We start from the raw sequence: 15,597 nt of genomic DNA, 5'->3' as shown, positions 1-15,597 counted from the left end.
TCTGACTCTTAAGCAGAAAGGACATAGAATTGTTCTGATTTAAAGACATTTCTATTAAGCTAGAATTACTTATTCCATAAATTCAGACCTGATGAATTTCCTGCCTCAAATAGCTTATTGAGTGTGGCTTGTCAAATAAGAAGATTACACGCTGGGCTTTAGTTAACATGATTTTTAGAAATATGAAGCACAAACAGTGAAAGCTTCAGCATGTAGCAGTGGCTGCATTGCCTGGGACTCATTAATTCTGAAGGTGTTTCCACTGCAAATCTGTGATTTGTTCATTGGGCTCCCTGGGAGCTGCTGGGCTGCCTCATGCCTTGTCCCATGGCTGCTGGGTGACCGTGGGTCCCCAAGTGTCCACCCGAAGGCCTGGGAGCCTGTGAGTGGCCCAGGGCAGTGTCACCACACATGGTGGGTGTGCAGGGGCTCTTCCAGCTGGGACTGAGCGTTCCCAGGAGTCTCACTGAGGTCAGACTGCTGAGGAACTGGGAGAAGGGTGTGCAGAGCCGCTTACCTTTGGTTTACTCCAGCTTGGAATGGCAGCACTGGGTTTTCTGAGCCATCCTGCCAGTTCTGTCCTAGCCTGGTGCCTGGGGGGTTTTGGCTGAGGGGAGCAGCCACATCACCTGGAGAGCTCGGATCTGTGCAGAGCTGGAAGTTCTGCTCTGCAAATGAGTACGTTGGAGAACTACACATTGAGAGAAATTCAATTTATTTTGTACAAGGTAGGATACCTTTGCACAGTGAACAAATATATTACAAATCTGTCTTGCCTTAAAAAAGTATTGCCATTTTGGTGCCTGTTTCCTAAGCTAACGCTGATATACAAGAAGGTACTTTTTTTGTTGGTTTTGCTTTTTTTCTCTTTTTTTCATGTTAAGCTTTATGCACATCACTGCATTTGGTTTCAAAATCCTGCTTTGAAAAAAAACCAAACCAAACAACTGAGCACATCTCTGCTCTGTGGAGTCTCATTGCATACTACAGCAACACACAGACGTGGGTCAGGCCAGCAGCTCAGGCTGCTTGTGCTGGGTGCCAAGGTGAGTCTTAACGAGAGTATTCCTTATCCAACCACCTTTCTCTTGATATTTTTGAGGTAAATCTTTCTATTCATGTATGCAAAATATATTCCTACTGGGCCTACAAAATAATTGTTTCCTTTCATCTCAAATAAGGCTTTCCTGGAAAACAAAATCGCTATTGCTGATCAGCCACGGCCCCCATGCACACATGCAGCATTCGGGAAACCTCGTGGGCAGGATCCTGCAGCTTGGGCAGCGCCTGCTCTGGGAGCCTGGGGGTGTCCTGGGGGTGTCCAGGCTCAGACTGGGGGTTCAGAGCCAGCCTGGCCACCTGGAGAGTCCTGGCTCCAAGGGGAAAGGCTCCCAGGGGCAGAATGCCCAGAGCCAGGGGCTGTGATCCCAGGCGTGAGGGCTGAGCCCATCGGTGGGGACACGGCTGGGTCCCACCACGGTGCTCCATGAATATTCCCAGAGCTGGGATCCAGCAGCTGCCCCCGAGCTGGAGGGCTCCTCTTGCCAGTCCTGAGCCCTGCAGGTCACTCCTGGGATCGTGCTGGGAGCAAACCCACGGGGCTGGTGTCGTCCTCTTCTGCTTCCATCAGCCTGGCGAATGTGCAACAGAATATTTTCTATATTTCAAAGGCAATCAACTTGCTACTTCCATGTTTGCCTAATAAAATTACTTACTTAGAGTCAATACTACTTCATGCTCAAAATCTACAAGGAACTAACGGCAAGTACTCTACTTTCTAGGTCAATAGAGATTATAAATTAAAAAAAATATCATGGTGGCTCAGTCCAAAATTTTACCATAGGTCAGACCCTTGATAATTACTTCACAAACAGCTGCTGAAAAAGAAAACCCAGTTTCAGCTCCATTTAATGACATTTCGGGTAGAATCATCAACGGATAAAGTTGCACTACGTGGTAATGCACATCAGATTGAGGTGTCATCAGTGGCATGCCGAGGGTGAATCGTGAGGAGAGGGTTTGGGAAGATGGGAGAGAGAAGCTGATGTGGCTCAGCTTTGAGAAAGGAAATGAAACCAGGCCTGGTCTGTGCAAACCTGCAGTGTCCCGGGACAGGAATTGGAGGGGCAGCAGTTTAAACTGCCTGACAGATCTGCTGGATTTAGCTACCAAAAGAGAAGCTGCATAAGGAAAATCGAAGCCTACCGGTGCCTATCAACGTTAAAAGTGTGGTAAGTGGGTGTGAGACTCATTGTGGAAACTCCATTCATTAGCAAAGATCAGGGGATGTTTGGAAAGATATTAAAAACTGCACGGAAAGTGTCTGTTAATATTCCTCAACTCAAATTCTCTGGCACTGAATACAGAGATGACAATCTCAATGCTAATTACCAAGCATGATCTGCACAGGTTGCACATGGTGATGGCAGTAAATGAGCTTTCCAGACAGTGAAATGACAAATTTCCCTGCTCTCATTCAGAAAAATGTCCATTCCCTGGACAAAGATGAAAACAAATTCCAGCGTATTCCTAGTCACCTTGTTCCTAACAGTAAAAGGGTTCTTGATGCAGTTGGTAGAAATGTACATCCTGAAGTCCTTCTACTTAGCATGTTTTTGTGGTTTATTTTACAGCAAAGCCAGGGTTAGAACACGCCATGGAGAGTGTTTGCCTGGAGCATGAAGACACCTTCCTGGGGTGATGTGCTCCAGTCCCATGTGGAGGAGGCTCTCGTTAGTTCCAGGTACCCATACAAAAATGTCTTTATAAATAACATCATGCAGCAGCAGTTGGCCCAAGCTGATGTCGTGTTAAGTCCTTGCCAGTCCGCAGGAAAGGAAGGAATGGCTTCTCCTCTGCTTCCTCACAGTCTGTGTTGGCAGCACAGTGCCCAGTGAAGTCCATCCCTCTAGGACTGCTTGTCCCAAGAAGGCCCGTGCGTGGGGCTGTGCCGGACGGGGAGCAGGTCGTAGTGACCAGGAATGTGACTGTTCCTGGGCAGGTCGTAGGGATTCTGAAGGTAGCTGGCACTCCGACTGCGGGCGTCTTGGACTATGCTGACAGTGGGCTCTGGGGGAGAAAGGAGAACTGGGTTGTGGTGACCAGCAGCAGTCCCAAAACTCCTGATCCTCGTGGGTCCCTTCCAGCTCAGGACATCCACCACTCTGGCTCAGCTCTCCAAACCAGCACACCAACGCTCAGGCCTTCCCCCTGCCAGTTCATCCCTGTGCCACGCCAACCCCAGGGCCAGGACAGGGGAAAAGCAGCATCTCCACCAACCCCCCTGCCACCCACTGCTTACCAACTTCGTAGATGTTTTTATTGGCTGTGGATGAAGTTGGCATTTCTGAATACGGGGACTCCCTGTGACCAGGCGATTTCATTTCCACGTAGCTGCTCTCGGAGTGTTTGCAGGTTAAAATGGGGGGGTCTTTAATGGTGGCGTATGGGTTTTCACTGCTGTTCAGGGAACAAGTGCTGGAGCTGCACACGGATTCTTTCATATAATCTGCAAAACAAGAGCGGAGTGGGTGCGTTAGGATCATTAGCTTCGTTAGGTTAATTACAGCTGAGCCTCTGCAGGAAGGCTGGGGGGGACAAGGGGGCAGGGGATAAGGAAGATCCTTGAAGCCTCCAGCACAGACAACCCGGTGCTTGTGCCCTGGGTGTTCCACCATTGCATCCACCACTCACTAGCAGGAAAGAAATGAAAACCTACTCAGTACTGAAGGTTTTCCTGTGAAAGGTCCTAGCTGTCGTTTACGGCAATATTTAATTTGAGGTGGCAATCCTTCCCCTCCCTCCCCCTAATTCCTACGGAGCCGTGTTTATCCCGCTCCGCCTGCCCTGCTGCTGGACCTGGGCTGCTCAGCCAGCTGCAGGGGGAGTCCCGGGGCCTTGGGCACATCCACGGCCCTGCGCTGGAGTGCACGACGCTGCCGCAGGCTCAGAACTGCCCCAGTGCAGCCTCTGTACGTGCAGCCCCTGCCGGCATCCCACAATCGGAGAATGCTTGGGTTTCCACGGAGGGGAACAAGCCTCCATCTCAGCCTCACTTTTGCTCTGCTTTTTTTGCTGTAGACATCTCCTGCTCCTCTCCCCTGGGTTGGAGAGGAGGTGATGGAGGCACTACTTGGGGAGGAGAAGGTTGGCATGAGAGCTGTGACCACCGGCCTGCCCGGTCAGTGACCCTGGCTGGGACAGACCAGCCTGCTGCAAGGTACAGTGCCAGTCTTGCTTTAAAAATAAAAAACAATAGAGAATAAATAGGTCTTAACATTGACATTCAAGAACGTGCCATTGCTGCTGTGTGCATCCTGCTGGGCAGTGCCAGTAATTTAGAATTAGAGCGATGCAATGAAAGATGAGGCATTTTCTTGTGCTGGGTTACAGTACAAAGGCAGATCCTGGTATATATGAAATACTCCCGGTGAAATAGGGGGACTTGCAAAATAGCTGCAATCCCAGCTGCCCCCGCTGTCTAGTATGGGAGACAAAAAGAGAAATTCAGGTTAAGAAATAGACAGACAACATGACATCACTTCTCCAAACCTCGGCTCTGAGCCTGCCAGCCCCGTCCTGCTCCCTCACGTGCCAGGTCTGCTCCACCGTGAGTGACTGTCCCTCCTTCAGCTCTGGGGTTGTGTCTCTGTGTCTGTGTGTCCATCACCCCTGGCCTGGTGCCCCTGGGTCCTGGTTCAGCCCTGAAGGAGGTGCCAGGTGTTGCCTTTCTGGGCTCTGATTTCAGTGGTACCAACAAGGCTGGAGAGCCCTCAGCTCCCAGGGTCAGTGAAAGCTGCGCCCTGGGAAGCTCCACTGCTCACAGAGAGCTGGGACCATCAGGGATGGGGAGGCTGGCAGAGGCCTGGCACCAGTGCAATGTTTATTTAGTTAGAAACTCCTTGTCTGACATCAGCCTGGGTGAGATGAGCAGTGCCTTTGCTTCCAAGTGAAACATGCCTGGTTTGGTACAGGACAGGAGATGGGAACCAAAGCAGCACTGACATTTCCTGGCTGTTGGCTGCAGGGTTTGTCCCTCCAGTGTCACCAACCCCAGCCCAGTACAAGTGAGTGGAAAACTGCCCCATCCCATCCTTCTACAGAGAGATGGAGCAGCCCTGTGAGACCAAAGGCTTCTGCACGTGAGTGAGCTCAGTGTTGGCTTTTGCTGTGTATGTGACTTAAATCCAGGTGCCACAGTCTGGGATCTGTTGGTGTCAGAGGTGAGGAAACCATAGACAGACAAATGAAAGGCTCAGCTCCACCTGCCAGCAGCTGACAGCTCCTGGTGGCTACTCCAGGAAAATAAAGCTTGTTAGGAGAGCCTGGGCAGCCTCTAATGAGCCAGCTCTGTATTTTGGGGTGAGGGACATGAAGATTATCATCAGCTTGCTTCTCCATTTCATGCAGTGCTGCTGAGCAGATGCTTACAGGGTGAAAAGCAGGATTCCCTCTGTGCCCCAAGAGCCCCCTGCAAAGTGTTCCCTGTCACACCATGGCTGGGAGGGAACAAATCAAACAAGAGCTGGGTGTAGATTCAGGAAATTGTGATTATAAAGGATTGCTGGCTGCTGCAGCAAAGAGCAGAGTGAGAATTTCTCCTCCTGCAGAGCTGCAGCTGCAGGTAAATAGCTGTGTGGTTTGTTTATGGAATAGGGCACATTGGAGCTGGCAAAGGCAAAAATCCCAGCACATCAGCTGTTTTATTTCATCCAGCTCAGCTACTTTTATCTCCCTAAGCTAAAATCCACCTGTACTGCAGTTAGGGCTGACATTATCTCCCAGGCAGGCTGACATTACCTCCCTCAGCCCTTCCCAGGACGAGCTGGAAGAGCCCATGAATGCCACTTGGGCTGCCCAGACTTGTTTGGCCTCCCCAGGAACTGCCTTTTCCCAGGAGCTGTTGAGAAACAACGTGCCTGAGAGCCCATTCCTGCTGACGTAAACGGAGCTCTGCGTCTGCCTGGGATCAGACCTTTGCTTTGGACACAATATATTTTATGGAGCACCATAAAATGGTGGATGTTTGGGATGCTGGGTACACCAGGGAGTCATTAACCCTAAAGAAACATTATGTGCAAGATCAGGGAGGATTTAACTCTTAAGGCTGTAGAAGCAGCTGAGTTACTTTGTTATTAAGGTAATTTGAGGATAATTAAGAAGTCTGGCATCAATTGTCAGATTTTGTTTCATGAATGAGTTTAAGCAGAACAAACATATTTAGAGATCCTCAGCCCGTGGTGCTGCAGGCCGTGTGTGAGCCCTGGCTGTGCTGCCTCCTTATCCCTCCCTGCCACAGGGTGCAGCTCTCATGGAGGTGAAAGCTCTGCCCCACAGCGCTGGGACTCACTGGAAGCACTCAGTCAGCTGGACTTCCAGAGAAATATTGGGAATATGCTCTAATTTTGAAGTCCCTGCCTTCTGTGTTGCCTGGATACCGATCACCAGACCTTTGGAGGATTTATTTTTGTTAGCAGGGACTGGAAATGTCCCTCCCCCAGACTGGGTTCCTCTCTTCTGCCCTGAATTTCCCCAGGCATGCTGCAGACAAGCCTTGGATCCCCCAGCCGAGGTGGCAGTGCTGAGGAGAGGCGCTGTGCACTGGTAGGAGGTGCTCTCCTGCTCTTTAACCCTTGCTGGGATGAAGTGCCTGTGCTGGCTGCTGTCCCTAACCTGGGCAGCCCTGGCTGCTGCAGGGACAATGACACAGTGAGGGTCACTGCTGCCTCTCAGAGGGCCACAGGAGTGGGGACACATCCTGTACAACAACCAGGGGACCCTCTCTGAGCCCAGCCCTGCATGCCTGGGATCAGTGCTTCTCTCTGCTGGGGTTTTCCTGGCTCTTCTGCAAAGCATGGGTGGTTTTTCCTTAAAATGGTCGTGCCTGAGGTCACATCATTCCATCAGTGCAGCACTATTCACTTTAAAACCAAACCTCTAAAGCCAGAAGGACTCAGCTGAAAGGAAAAGCTCAGGAATGGCATCACTGAGCACCATGCACAGGAAAGAAGCTGCTCAGAAACCTGCTCTGGAAACCCTTGTGCCTGGTGAGCCCCTGTCACCAGGTGCCACAGGGCTGAGGGCTGGCACTGTGACAGCCAGCCCCTCTCTGCTGCTCTCAGACACTGGCCTTGACACCTGGCAGATCTCTGTGCCCGAGCCCTGGCGCTCCACAGCAACTCAGCCACCACACCCCTGGTGCCAGGCTGCACAGGGGACACTCCTCTGCTGGTGCCTGCTCTGGGCACAGCCCCCAGCTCTGGTCTCCTCAGAGAGCTGGGGGAGCAGGAGGTGGCCCAGGTTTTCCACAGCCTCAAGCCCCCTGTGCCCCCTCCCTGCAAGGCTCTTTCTGGTCCAGGGGCACCAGAGACCACTTCCAGCTGCAGGACAGGCTGTCCCCAGTTAGGCCACACTGGTGGGAAAAGACACGGTTTTAAGTTGGATGAAAGTAGCTAAAAACCAGGCACCTGCCTGCCAAGTCTTTTTGCTGACAGAATCCAATTGTTTGGGACTGGGAGTTTCTTCCTCTCCATTTTCTGAGGAATGTGGTGACTTAGGGGCTGGCAGGGCAAGGAGAGCTCACTCTGAGCACTGGGCACATTCCCAGCTCCTCCTGGGAGGAGACTCCCCTGGCACTGGGGACTGGGGCTGCCTGAGCCCAGGAACTGACCTCCAGAGGGGCCTGGGAACCTTCAGCCAGCCAAAGCAGCTGCTTCTGAGAGCCCTCAGCTCCTAAGTGCCTGTAGGTGAGCTCCCAAACACACCTGGGAAGCCAGGTGTGCCCCTGTGTCCCTGCCAGTGCCAGCCCTGCCTGTCTGAGGCAGCTGAGCAGCCCCAAACATTTCCAGCTGTGGCTTCTGAGCCTGATTTTTCAATTTAGAAAGAGATAAACATGGAAAGGAAAGGGTTCAGATCCTAAAAATTAAAGAAGATATGTAGCAGCTGAAAATGTATTTCACAGTTCTCTGTCACTGTGATTCTTTTTCTCTGCCCCTCTGTCCCCCTCTGTGTGACTGCCCGTGGATGGGAGTTCTGCTGCATGTGCTTAAGGTACCTTTCAACTTTGTAAACACACTAAGTTCGTTTAAATGAATGAAGTTACTAGCTCCGTGTAAAGGGAACAACTAGCTCTATTATAATAAGATTTTTCTTTTGAAAAAGGGAATCCTTGAAGTAGCTGAAACCAGTGGATTGAGTATTTTGTATATCATAAATCATATATGTCATATACATACATAATCTATTCCATATTTTTACTTTAGCTTTATCAGCAAGGACTTGGTTGTTGGTTCTTGGTTTCCTTTGGTGATTCTGTGTGGTAAGGTGATGTTCTAGCAAATACTGCATCCCTGTCTTTTGAAAACAGCAGCTACAAAGTGAATATTGATCTCTAGGCCTGGCTATAAGCTGGTTAATGCCTTTGATGTAGAACAGCTTTTGATATTCCTGGTGAGCTGAGCCAAGGTGTGGCTCTGGAGCACCTGAGCCATGGCAGAGAGGGGGGTCTGGCAGCAGCCGTGGCTCAGCCAGCACCAGCCCCAGGGCACTGCAGGAAGGGGCTGTTTCCCTCCTCGGCTCCCTGGGGGACATTCCCAGGTGAATTCAGATCCAGGACCTCGGCCTGAAAGCTGCCTATTCCCCAGGAGACAGGTTCCTTGCTCCATCTTCTGCAACACGAGCTCAGTGTGCTAAAGCCCAGCCCAGCCTGCCAGGAGCTGTGGGAACCACTGTGTTCCCATGGTCCAGACAGAACCGGAATATTGACAATGTAAACGTGGAGGAAAAGTGAAATGTAAACCCACTGGGCCCTGTGCTCGTGACTCATCGGAGATCCTGTTTTAGACCTGCCCTGGAGTCAGTGCCCACGAGTGCTGGTGCCAGCGTGAGGGAACCTCGGCCTCAGGGAGGGCTCTTCTCCAGCTCTGCTCTAAATCCCTCTCAGCAGAGGGCACGAGCAGGGGCAGCTTCTTTCCTAGGGGCTTTCTTTTAGCTCAGCATGGCCCGGAGCCAAGAGCAGGGAAACAGCACTGTGCCACCAGCAGCTCCCCCAGAGCCCGTGTGGCTGGTGGCTCCTACCCGAGTGTGCCCTGGCCAGCTCCTCCTGCCCCTCCTGCCCTGAGCTGAGCCCTCCCTTTCGCCCTGTGCTGCAGAGCCCGCGGCCCTGGGCAGCTTTGCATCCATCATTCATGGCCCAGGAGTGCTGGGAGCCAGGCAGGCAGCTCGTGGGGGTGGTGGCTCTGTCCCTCCCTGCCTGGGCTCCTATCTCACCTCTTCTAGGACACCCTCCTCACACCTGGGCAGGGTTCTGCAGCTCTGGATACCATACCTTTGAAGCTTTTTTCCATTATGTATGTGTTCTGACGTCTATCCATCCCACAAGCACCTGCATAAAAATGATATATAATGGAAAACAAATAAATATTTATGTAAATTGGATTGCTTTGACTACTGAGCAGCATATATTCTTCCCTCTAAATTGTACATCAAGGCCCTCATTTAGGGAGGCTCTTAAGCACATCCTCAGCTGTAACCACACACTCAGCTCTGGTGGGGAGTCTGTGCACGCCTGGAATTATGCATGTGCTTAAGAGTTTCCCTGGAAAGGAATGCTCTCTGCAGCAGGGTTACCAAGAACTGCCATCCATCAGGAGATCAGGATAAAAACCATCTGCTGAGACATTCGTTACTGGCATGGTGTGAACGAAGCCTAAAACACGCCCTTTCGAATCCGAGTCCGCAGGTTGCGTTGCAGCACTCTGTGGCTAATTTTAGGCTTTGTTTTGTTTGTGGAGAGTGTATTATTTAACTCACAGCCTTACACTCTAAGATGTGCACAACCTCCTTGAAATACCTACTATCACTTTGCTCATGAATTTGCACAGTTCAGTGACTGATGTGACAACAGTCCCTAAGTGACCGCTGTGCTCTGACAGCGCAGCACAGGGAGCAGAGCTGACAGCCAACAATTCTGCCTAGTGCAGCTCCTGAGGAACTCGCTGTTCCTCACAGATGCTGAGACTGAAGGGGATGGGGACCTTTTCCATTTTTACTCCAGCAAATTACCCTAGATATCAATCAAAAGGAATATCTAATGTCGGCCTTTAAATCTTTTTAGCTACAGAGTCTGGTATTTCCTATTGACTGGGACAATCGATACAGATTTGGTTACTGAGGAATGTCTTTGTGGCTTATGGGATTCCCAGTCAAGTAATTGAGTTACACTGGGAAAAGAGCCCCACAAACAGTGTCTCCCTGAGGTCTCCCAGCTATTTGTCCTTGTGTGTTCTCTGGTCTCTGCAGAAAAGTTGTCCGGGCCATGGGCAATGCTGTACCAGCCCCTTTTTCATGACAGCTCCATTTTTTTTGCTAAGTAAGGGAAATGACTGAATTAGACAATAAATGTGTTACTGGCACATCAAAGACAAACCAACCCTTTGCTCTGGTTCTCAGTGCCCGTCCCTGAGCACAGGAAAGGGGCTGGTGGCACTGACTGGCTCTCTGGGATGGGGCTCTCCTGGCCAAGAGTGACCCCCCAGTCCATTTGAGCACCTTCTGCTTTGTTTTGCACCACGAGCCCGTTCCCAGACTCACCCTGCTGCAGAGGACAAGGCAGGCTGGGAGCTCTGGGCAGCTGTCCCAGAGCAGGATGAGCTCTGTGCTCTTTCCCTGCTGTGCTCTGCTCGGGCAGAGTCAGAGTGAGGAGGATGGAGCCAATTCATCCCTCGGCCCATGGCCACAGGGCTGGGGCTCCCCAAGGCCAGCCCTGGGGATCACACGTCCTCCTCCTGCCAGGGCTGAGCAGATCTCCAAGGGCAGCAGTGTCCAAGCAGCATCTGGGGCTCACCCCACGGAGCAAGGCTGGGAGGAGCAGCTCCCAGCTGAGGTCCCCAGGGGAAGGGAATGTACCCATGGAGAGGCCATGGCAGGGAACAAAGGGACCCAGGCTGACCCATGGGGAGGGCCACACCACCCCACAAAGCCCTTCCCAACCAAAAATTCCCATAATTCCTCCTTTAGTTTTCTCTTTTATCTGTTATAATAGTGTAGGTTTATGACCCATTTTTTGTATTCACTGAGTTCCTTAGGAGGTGAAATGAATAATAGATACATTATTTTTTAAACTGCAAAAGTAGTTAGTGTGGAAAAGTTCTAAACCAGCCAGGGATCCGGCACTTCAGGAAAGTCCAGGTTCAAGTTTGAAGTTAAATTATCTGCGGGGGTGAATCACAGTCTCAGCTGGAAATAGTTTTCCACACCTTTTGGCTTTGAGAAAAAAAGTGAAGTCAGCTGTGAATCAAACTTATAGCCTTTGGTCCTCTGGAATAAATGCAGCTTTGAGTCACTCATGATGTGCTGCAAATCCCACTTTAGTGTCTGCATCCAGGACTGCTGTTAAAAAAGCTTCACAGATAAACCCAGCCCTGCCTGCAGCTGCTGTGGCCAGTGCTCCAGACAATGAGACAAGAACCTTTCCTGAGCTCAGGTCAGTGGTTTGGGAGTTTTCACCTGCTTGGGATGGGAGCTGGAAGCTGGGCTCTGCCACTGCCCCGTGCAGACTGCACTAGAGCAAGAGGGATTACTCACAGGGCAAACAATTCCAGTTCTGCAACACAAGAGAGAGAGAAACTGCGAGGACAAGCCGTTCCCTGAAACAAGGACCAGGCTGCCTTGGGCAGGCAGTGACACACAGGAAGGTGACAAAGCCACCTCTTCTTGGCACCACAGAGTTCCCAAACTCTGATGTCTCAAGTCCACATCCATGGGCATTACTTGTGCTCCTCCCCAGACTCCACTGAGCACAATCAGCTCTCTGAAAACCAGGAATTTGAAGCTCACAAACAAATGTGCAGCAGTAAAAGTACAGGCTTTGTCCTTGCATTTCCCACTTGGAAAGAACATGAACCTGGCAAACAAAGTCCTACAAAACAGGCAAAACACCTGCATCTGGCGAGATCCACTGCAATTAAGAAAATCCTTATCAATGCAGGTTTCAGGAGATGAGTGTTCAAGTTAATTTTGGTGTGGATAGTCTTACAATTTCCTTTCCCCAGCTCTAATTCATGTTTAGGACAGCTGCAGTTTCTGACAGGGCTGTAGACATTTCTGGGAGCCTGGTTCTCCTCATCTGCTGGGTCCCATCCTTTGGGATCACCAGAGAAGTCACTGACTGGAGAACCAGTAGAGAGTTTCCATCCATTCCAAATTTCTCTTCCATTTCCCTCTCCTTGGCTCACTGCCACATCTGCTCTCTGTGACAATTCATGGGGTCACAGCAGAGGAGTTGGGCAGTTGTCCACTGCTATTTTTAACTTTTTAACTGAGCCCAGCCCTGTCCAAGACTTGGCTGCTCTTCCAACACTTGAGTTGGAGCATCTGTGTTATGAAACTAAGGCTGATCATGGGATCAGAAGGTTGAACACGTTTTTAACTGTGTGGTACTTCCTTGCTTGATGATGTTTGAAAGTCAAGATTCCCTATGTGACCTGATTAGACTTTTATGTTATATTTATAATTCAAAGTTGCAGATTTAAACTCTCTTTGGAAATTTTCATAAGAGGAATCTGCAGCTTTTATTGCACAACAGTAATACCACAAAGTGAAAACTTTTTATTTGCATGTAAAAACAGCCTTGATCTGAGCAAGGATTCAACGTTGTGAAAGTTAGCATGAGCAGGCATTAATTCCGTCTCTGAGAAGAAAGGAAAAAAAAAGTCTAATTTTCATTAATTAGTTTGAAGAAAGAAAGAAAAAGTTATCTTGGATACAAAATGCTATGGGAAAAAATTGAGTGTTTTGCTGGAGGCTCCTTAGCTAAAGTATTTATCACTTCTAGATCATTCTTGCTGCAGAGGCATTTAGCATCGTTTCTGCTGGTAAAATAAAATGCATGAATGCCGAACAGAGGTGGCACATGGGGAGCTCAGGACAGCACAAGTTAAACACAAATAAAGCAAATAGTGTGCAAAAAAGCAGCAAAATTGTAAAAGGAAACTTAACGTGGTTTGAGAAGCATTTGGAAACCCTCACACACAGCCACCTCCATGTCACATACAGATAAGCACAACATGGTTCTGCAGCTTATTACACAGAAAACATGGATGGTGTTAAGGATGAAAAGATTTTGCACTGAAGCTTGACAGATTTGTGATTTTCCTGATGCAGGGAAGAGTTCTCTTTGGAGCGAGGCACGGCGTGGGCCCGGGGCAGGATGTGATGCCTGGTGCTGCCCTATGTTCATTCCTTTGCCATGTGAGCTGTGAGACAGTTGACCTTAAAAATCCCATAATACCCCCAAATGCTGCACTTTCCCTCCCCCTGCATATTTTCAGTGAGATGTTACTAATCCCAGGAAAGGAAAGGAAAGGGCAAAAGCTTTGGGCCACCGACAAGCCAAACTCTGAGTGCTCAAATAGGAAAACAAATAGCATCCAAAGCACTAAATCTGGGCAGGATTTGAGCTAAGAGCTGCTAAAAACCCTGTTAAAACTCAAGCCAGGAAAAAATAAACTCAGAACAGGCAATTACACTTCACTCTTGGCTTGGTTGCACTGGCTGGTGGCTCAGAATTGCCACGGAATGATTTACTGGGAGATAATGGAGCATTGCACACCCCAGCTCCCACAGAGGTTCCACACCTTCATCAAGATGCCAGTATTTAGTACTAAGCTTTATTAAGCATGAAGGAAAAAAAAATAAAAGCCAAATTTGAATTTTTAATGTCCTGAGTTAGTCCTTAAAAAAACATTTATAGAGTAGATGATAGTGATTCAACAGAGCAACCTTGGGAGGGAGATGAAAATGAATGTTGACTTTGCTTTCCTAGTCTGTGGCTTGTGGTAAAGGAAACAATTTTTAATTCTCCATCTTTCACTACTGGCAATTCTGATTGTGAACTAAAGACAACACCAATATTCCTCTTATTGTTAATGCCTTTATGAAAGGCTGTTTTGGATTTGGAATTGCTCTAAAGTCTACTAAAGTGATTAAAGTGTTTAAAAATTACTGACCTAGTTCATTCAGATAGCTGTAGGGTCTCCAGTCTGCAGTTTCTCTGTCAAGGATTTTGTTACTGAGCTGTTCAAAAAGTATGATAATGGGTTAATGCTGGAAGAGACAGACAGTTCCCACCCCAGACTACAGCCCAAGGATGTCAGGAACAAAAATGGGAGGTGACTCCTGCCTTGGCCTCACCATCAGCCCTTGATCTGTGTGAGCTGGACAGCTGTTCACTAGCATCAGGGAAAATCACAAAGGAAAGTCACTTCACCAAGCCATGAACACAAACATGCTGGGGAACACAGGATTTCCTTTGGAACCACGACTGGGATGCCTGTGGACGTGGGGTGACACGCTCCAAAATGACCCATGGAGATGGACGGATCAAAGCCCTACGCCAGCATGCACAGAGGGGCTGCCTGGAGCCTGGGGTCTGCTGACACAGCTGTGGGTGCTCTGACGGGACAGGCAGGGACACGAGTTCTCTCAGTTCAAGGAAAATCCCTTTGGCAATGATGGAGCACAAAGGCCCCTGCGGATCTGCCAGCAGAGAGGAGAGTCCAGGGCTGCCCTGCAGGTGCTGCTGCTGGGACAGCACCTCCGAGGAGAGGAGAGGAGAGGAGAGGAGAGGAGAGGAGAGGAGAGGAGAGGAGAGGAGAGGAGAGGAGAGGAGAGGAGAGGAGAGGAGAGGAGAGGAGAGGAGAGGAGAGGAGAGGAGAGGAGAGGAGAGGAGAGGAGAGGAGAGGAGAGGAGAGGAGAGGAGCCGAGCCTCTGCTTTGGGGTGCACGGCCCCGCTGGGCTGGCACAGAGCAGCAGGGTGAGTGGTCACCAGCTGAGCCCTGCAGGGGCGTCTGGGAATCACTGTAGGTGCTAAAACTGCTGAGTTTTCCTCCTCACATTATTCTCTGGAGAGCCACACCTGCTGGAATACAGCTGGTCCAGAGGACATGTCAATTCAAGAGCAAATCCCAGCCTTGTTTCTGAAAAGATAGGAAGCCGTCACTGCCCTCCTGTGTCTGCTTCCAGACTGGGATGCCTCCTGCTGTGAACGGAAGCATTCAGCTCTGCCATTTTATTGTATTTACAGGAAAATGCTAAACAGAAAGGAGGTTAAAATTGAAAGAGAGTATTCAAAATTACCACAACATCTAATTTTTCCTGATCTATCATTCCTTTTTGCTTAGCTGTCTTAATAGGTTTTTAGACCTGGAGCAAAACCCCCCCTGATGTATTGAAGCCTATTGGGATATTAAATCCCAGCTGGGGCCCAGCACCTACAGGCACATTCCAAAGGCATTGTCACCCCTCCACAGCCCTTTCCAACAGCCCTCAGTGCTGCTGCCACCCCACCCTGGGGTACAGCATCCCTGTGTTGTCCCTGTGCCCGCAGTGCTCCCGCTGTCCCCGGCACTGAGGAAGCTCTGCAGGAAACCTGGAGAGCCCAGGAGTCATTTCTTGATCATCCAGCAGCTCCCTGTGCTTCTCCGAAATGGGGATGGAAACAGAGACAGCAGAGGCAGGGATGGATGATGGATGGATGATGGATGGATGATGGATGATGGATGATGGATGGATGATGGATGGATGGATGATGGATGGATG

The 15,597-nt window shown here is 49.9% G+C and overlaps 1 protein-coding gene and 1 long non-coding RNA gene across 10 annotated transcripts in view; one reads left to right on the top strand and one right to left on the bottom strand.

Annotated features, from left to right (window-relative positions):
• Positions 1 to 698: 698 nt before the first annotated feature.
• The window catches only part of MEGF11 (multiple EGF like domains 11), a 273,843-nt gene continuing 258,944 nt past the window's right edge, over positions 699 to 15,597 (bottom strand). For 4 of the 9 annotated variants that reach the window (XM_068203530.1, XM_068203533.1, XM_068203531.1 and 1 more), the window contains 4 exons: positions 14,007 to 14,073; positions 9,326 to 9,382; positions 3,302 to 3,508; positions 699 to 3,069 (listed from right to left, as the gene is read on the bottom strand). In XM_068203530.1, the coding sequence (XP_068059631.1) occupies positions 2,909 to 3,069; positions 3,302 to 3,508; positions 9,326 to 9,382; positions 14,007 to 14,073 (492 nt within the window). In that variant the 3' untranslated portion in view covers positions 699 to 2,908. Of the gene's footprint in view, positions 3,070 to 3,301; positions 3,509 to 4,297; positions 4,481 to 9,325; positions 9,383 to 14,006; positions 14,074 to 15,597 lie in introns of all 9 variants that reach the window. The other 5 variants (XM_068203534.1, XM_068203536.1, XR_011003600.1 and 2 more) reach the window with 4 other exon arrangements.
• On the top strand, positions 10,955 to 12,664 carry LOC137481686 (uncharacterized). The gene is made up of 2 exons (XR_011003602.1): positions 10,955 to 11,482; positions 11,601 to 12,664. It is a non-coding gene; the product is annotated as an uncharacterized lncRNA (long non-coding RNA).

Source organism: Anomalospiza imberbis, chromosome 13 (genome assembly GCF_031753505.1).
Source record: "Anomalospiza imberbis isolate Cuckoo-Finch-1a 21T00152 chromosome 13, ASM3175350v1, whole genome shotgun sequence".
Taxonomy (NCBI): domain Eukaryota; kingdom Metazoa; phylum Chordata; class Aves; order Passeriformes; family Viduidae; genus Anomalospiza; species Anomalospiza imberbis.
This window is presented reverse-complemented; position numbering and strand designations above follow the sequence as displayed.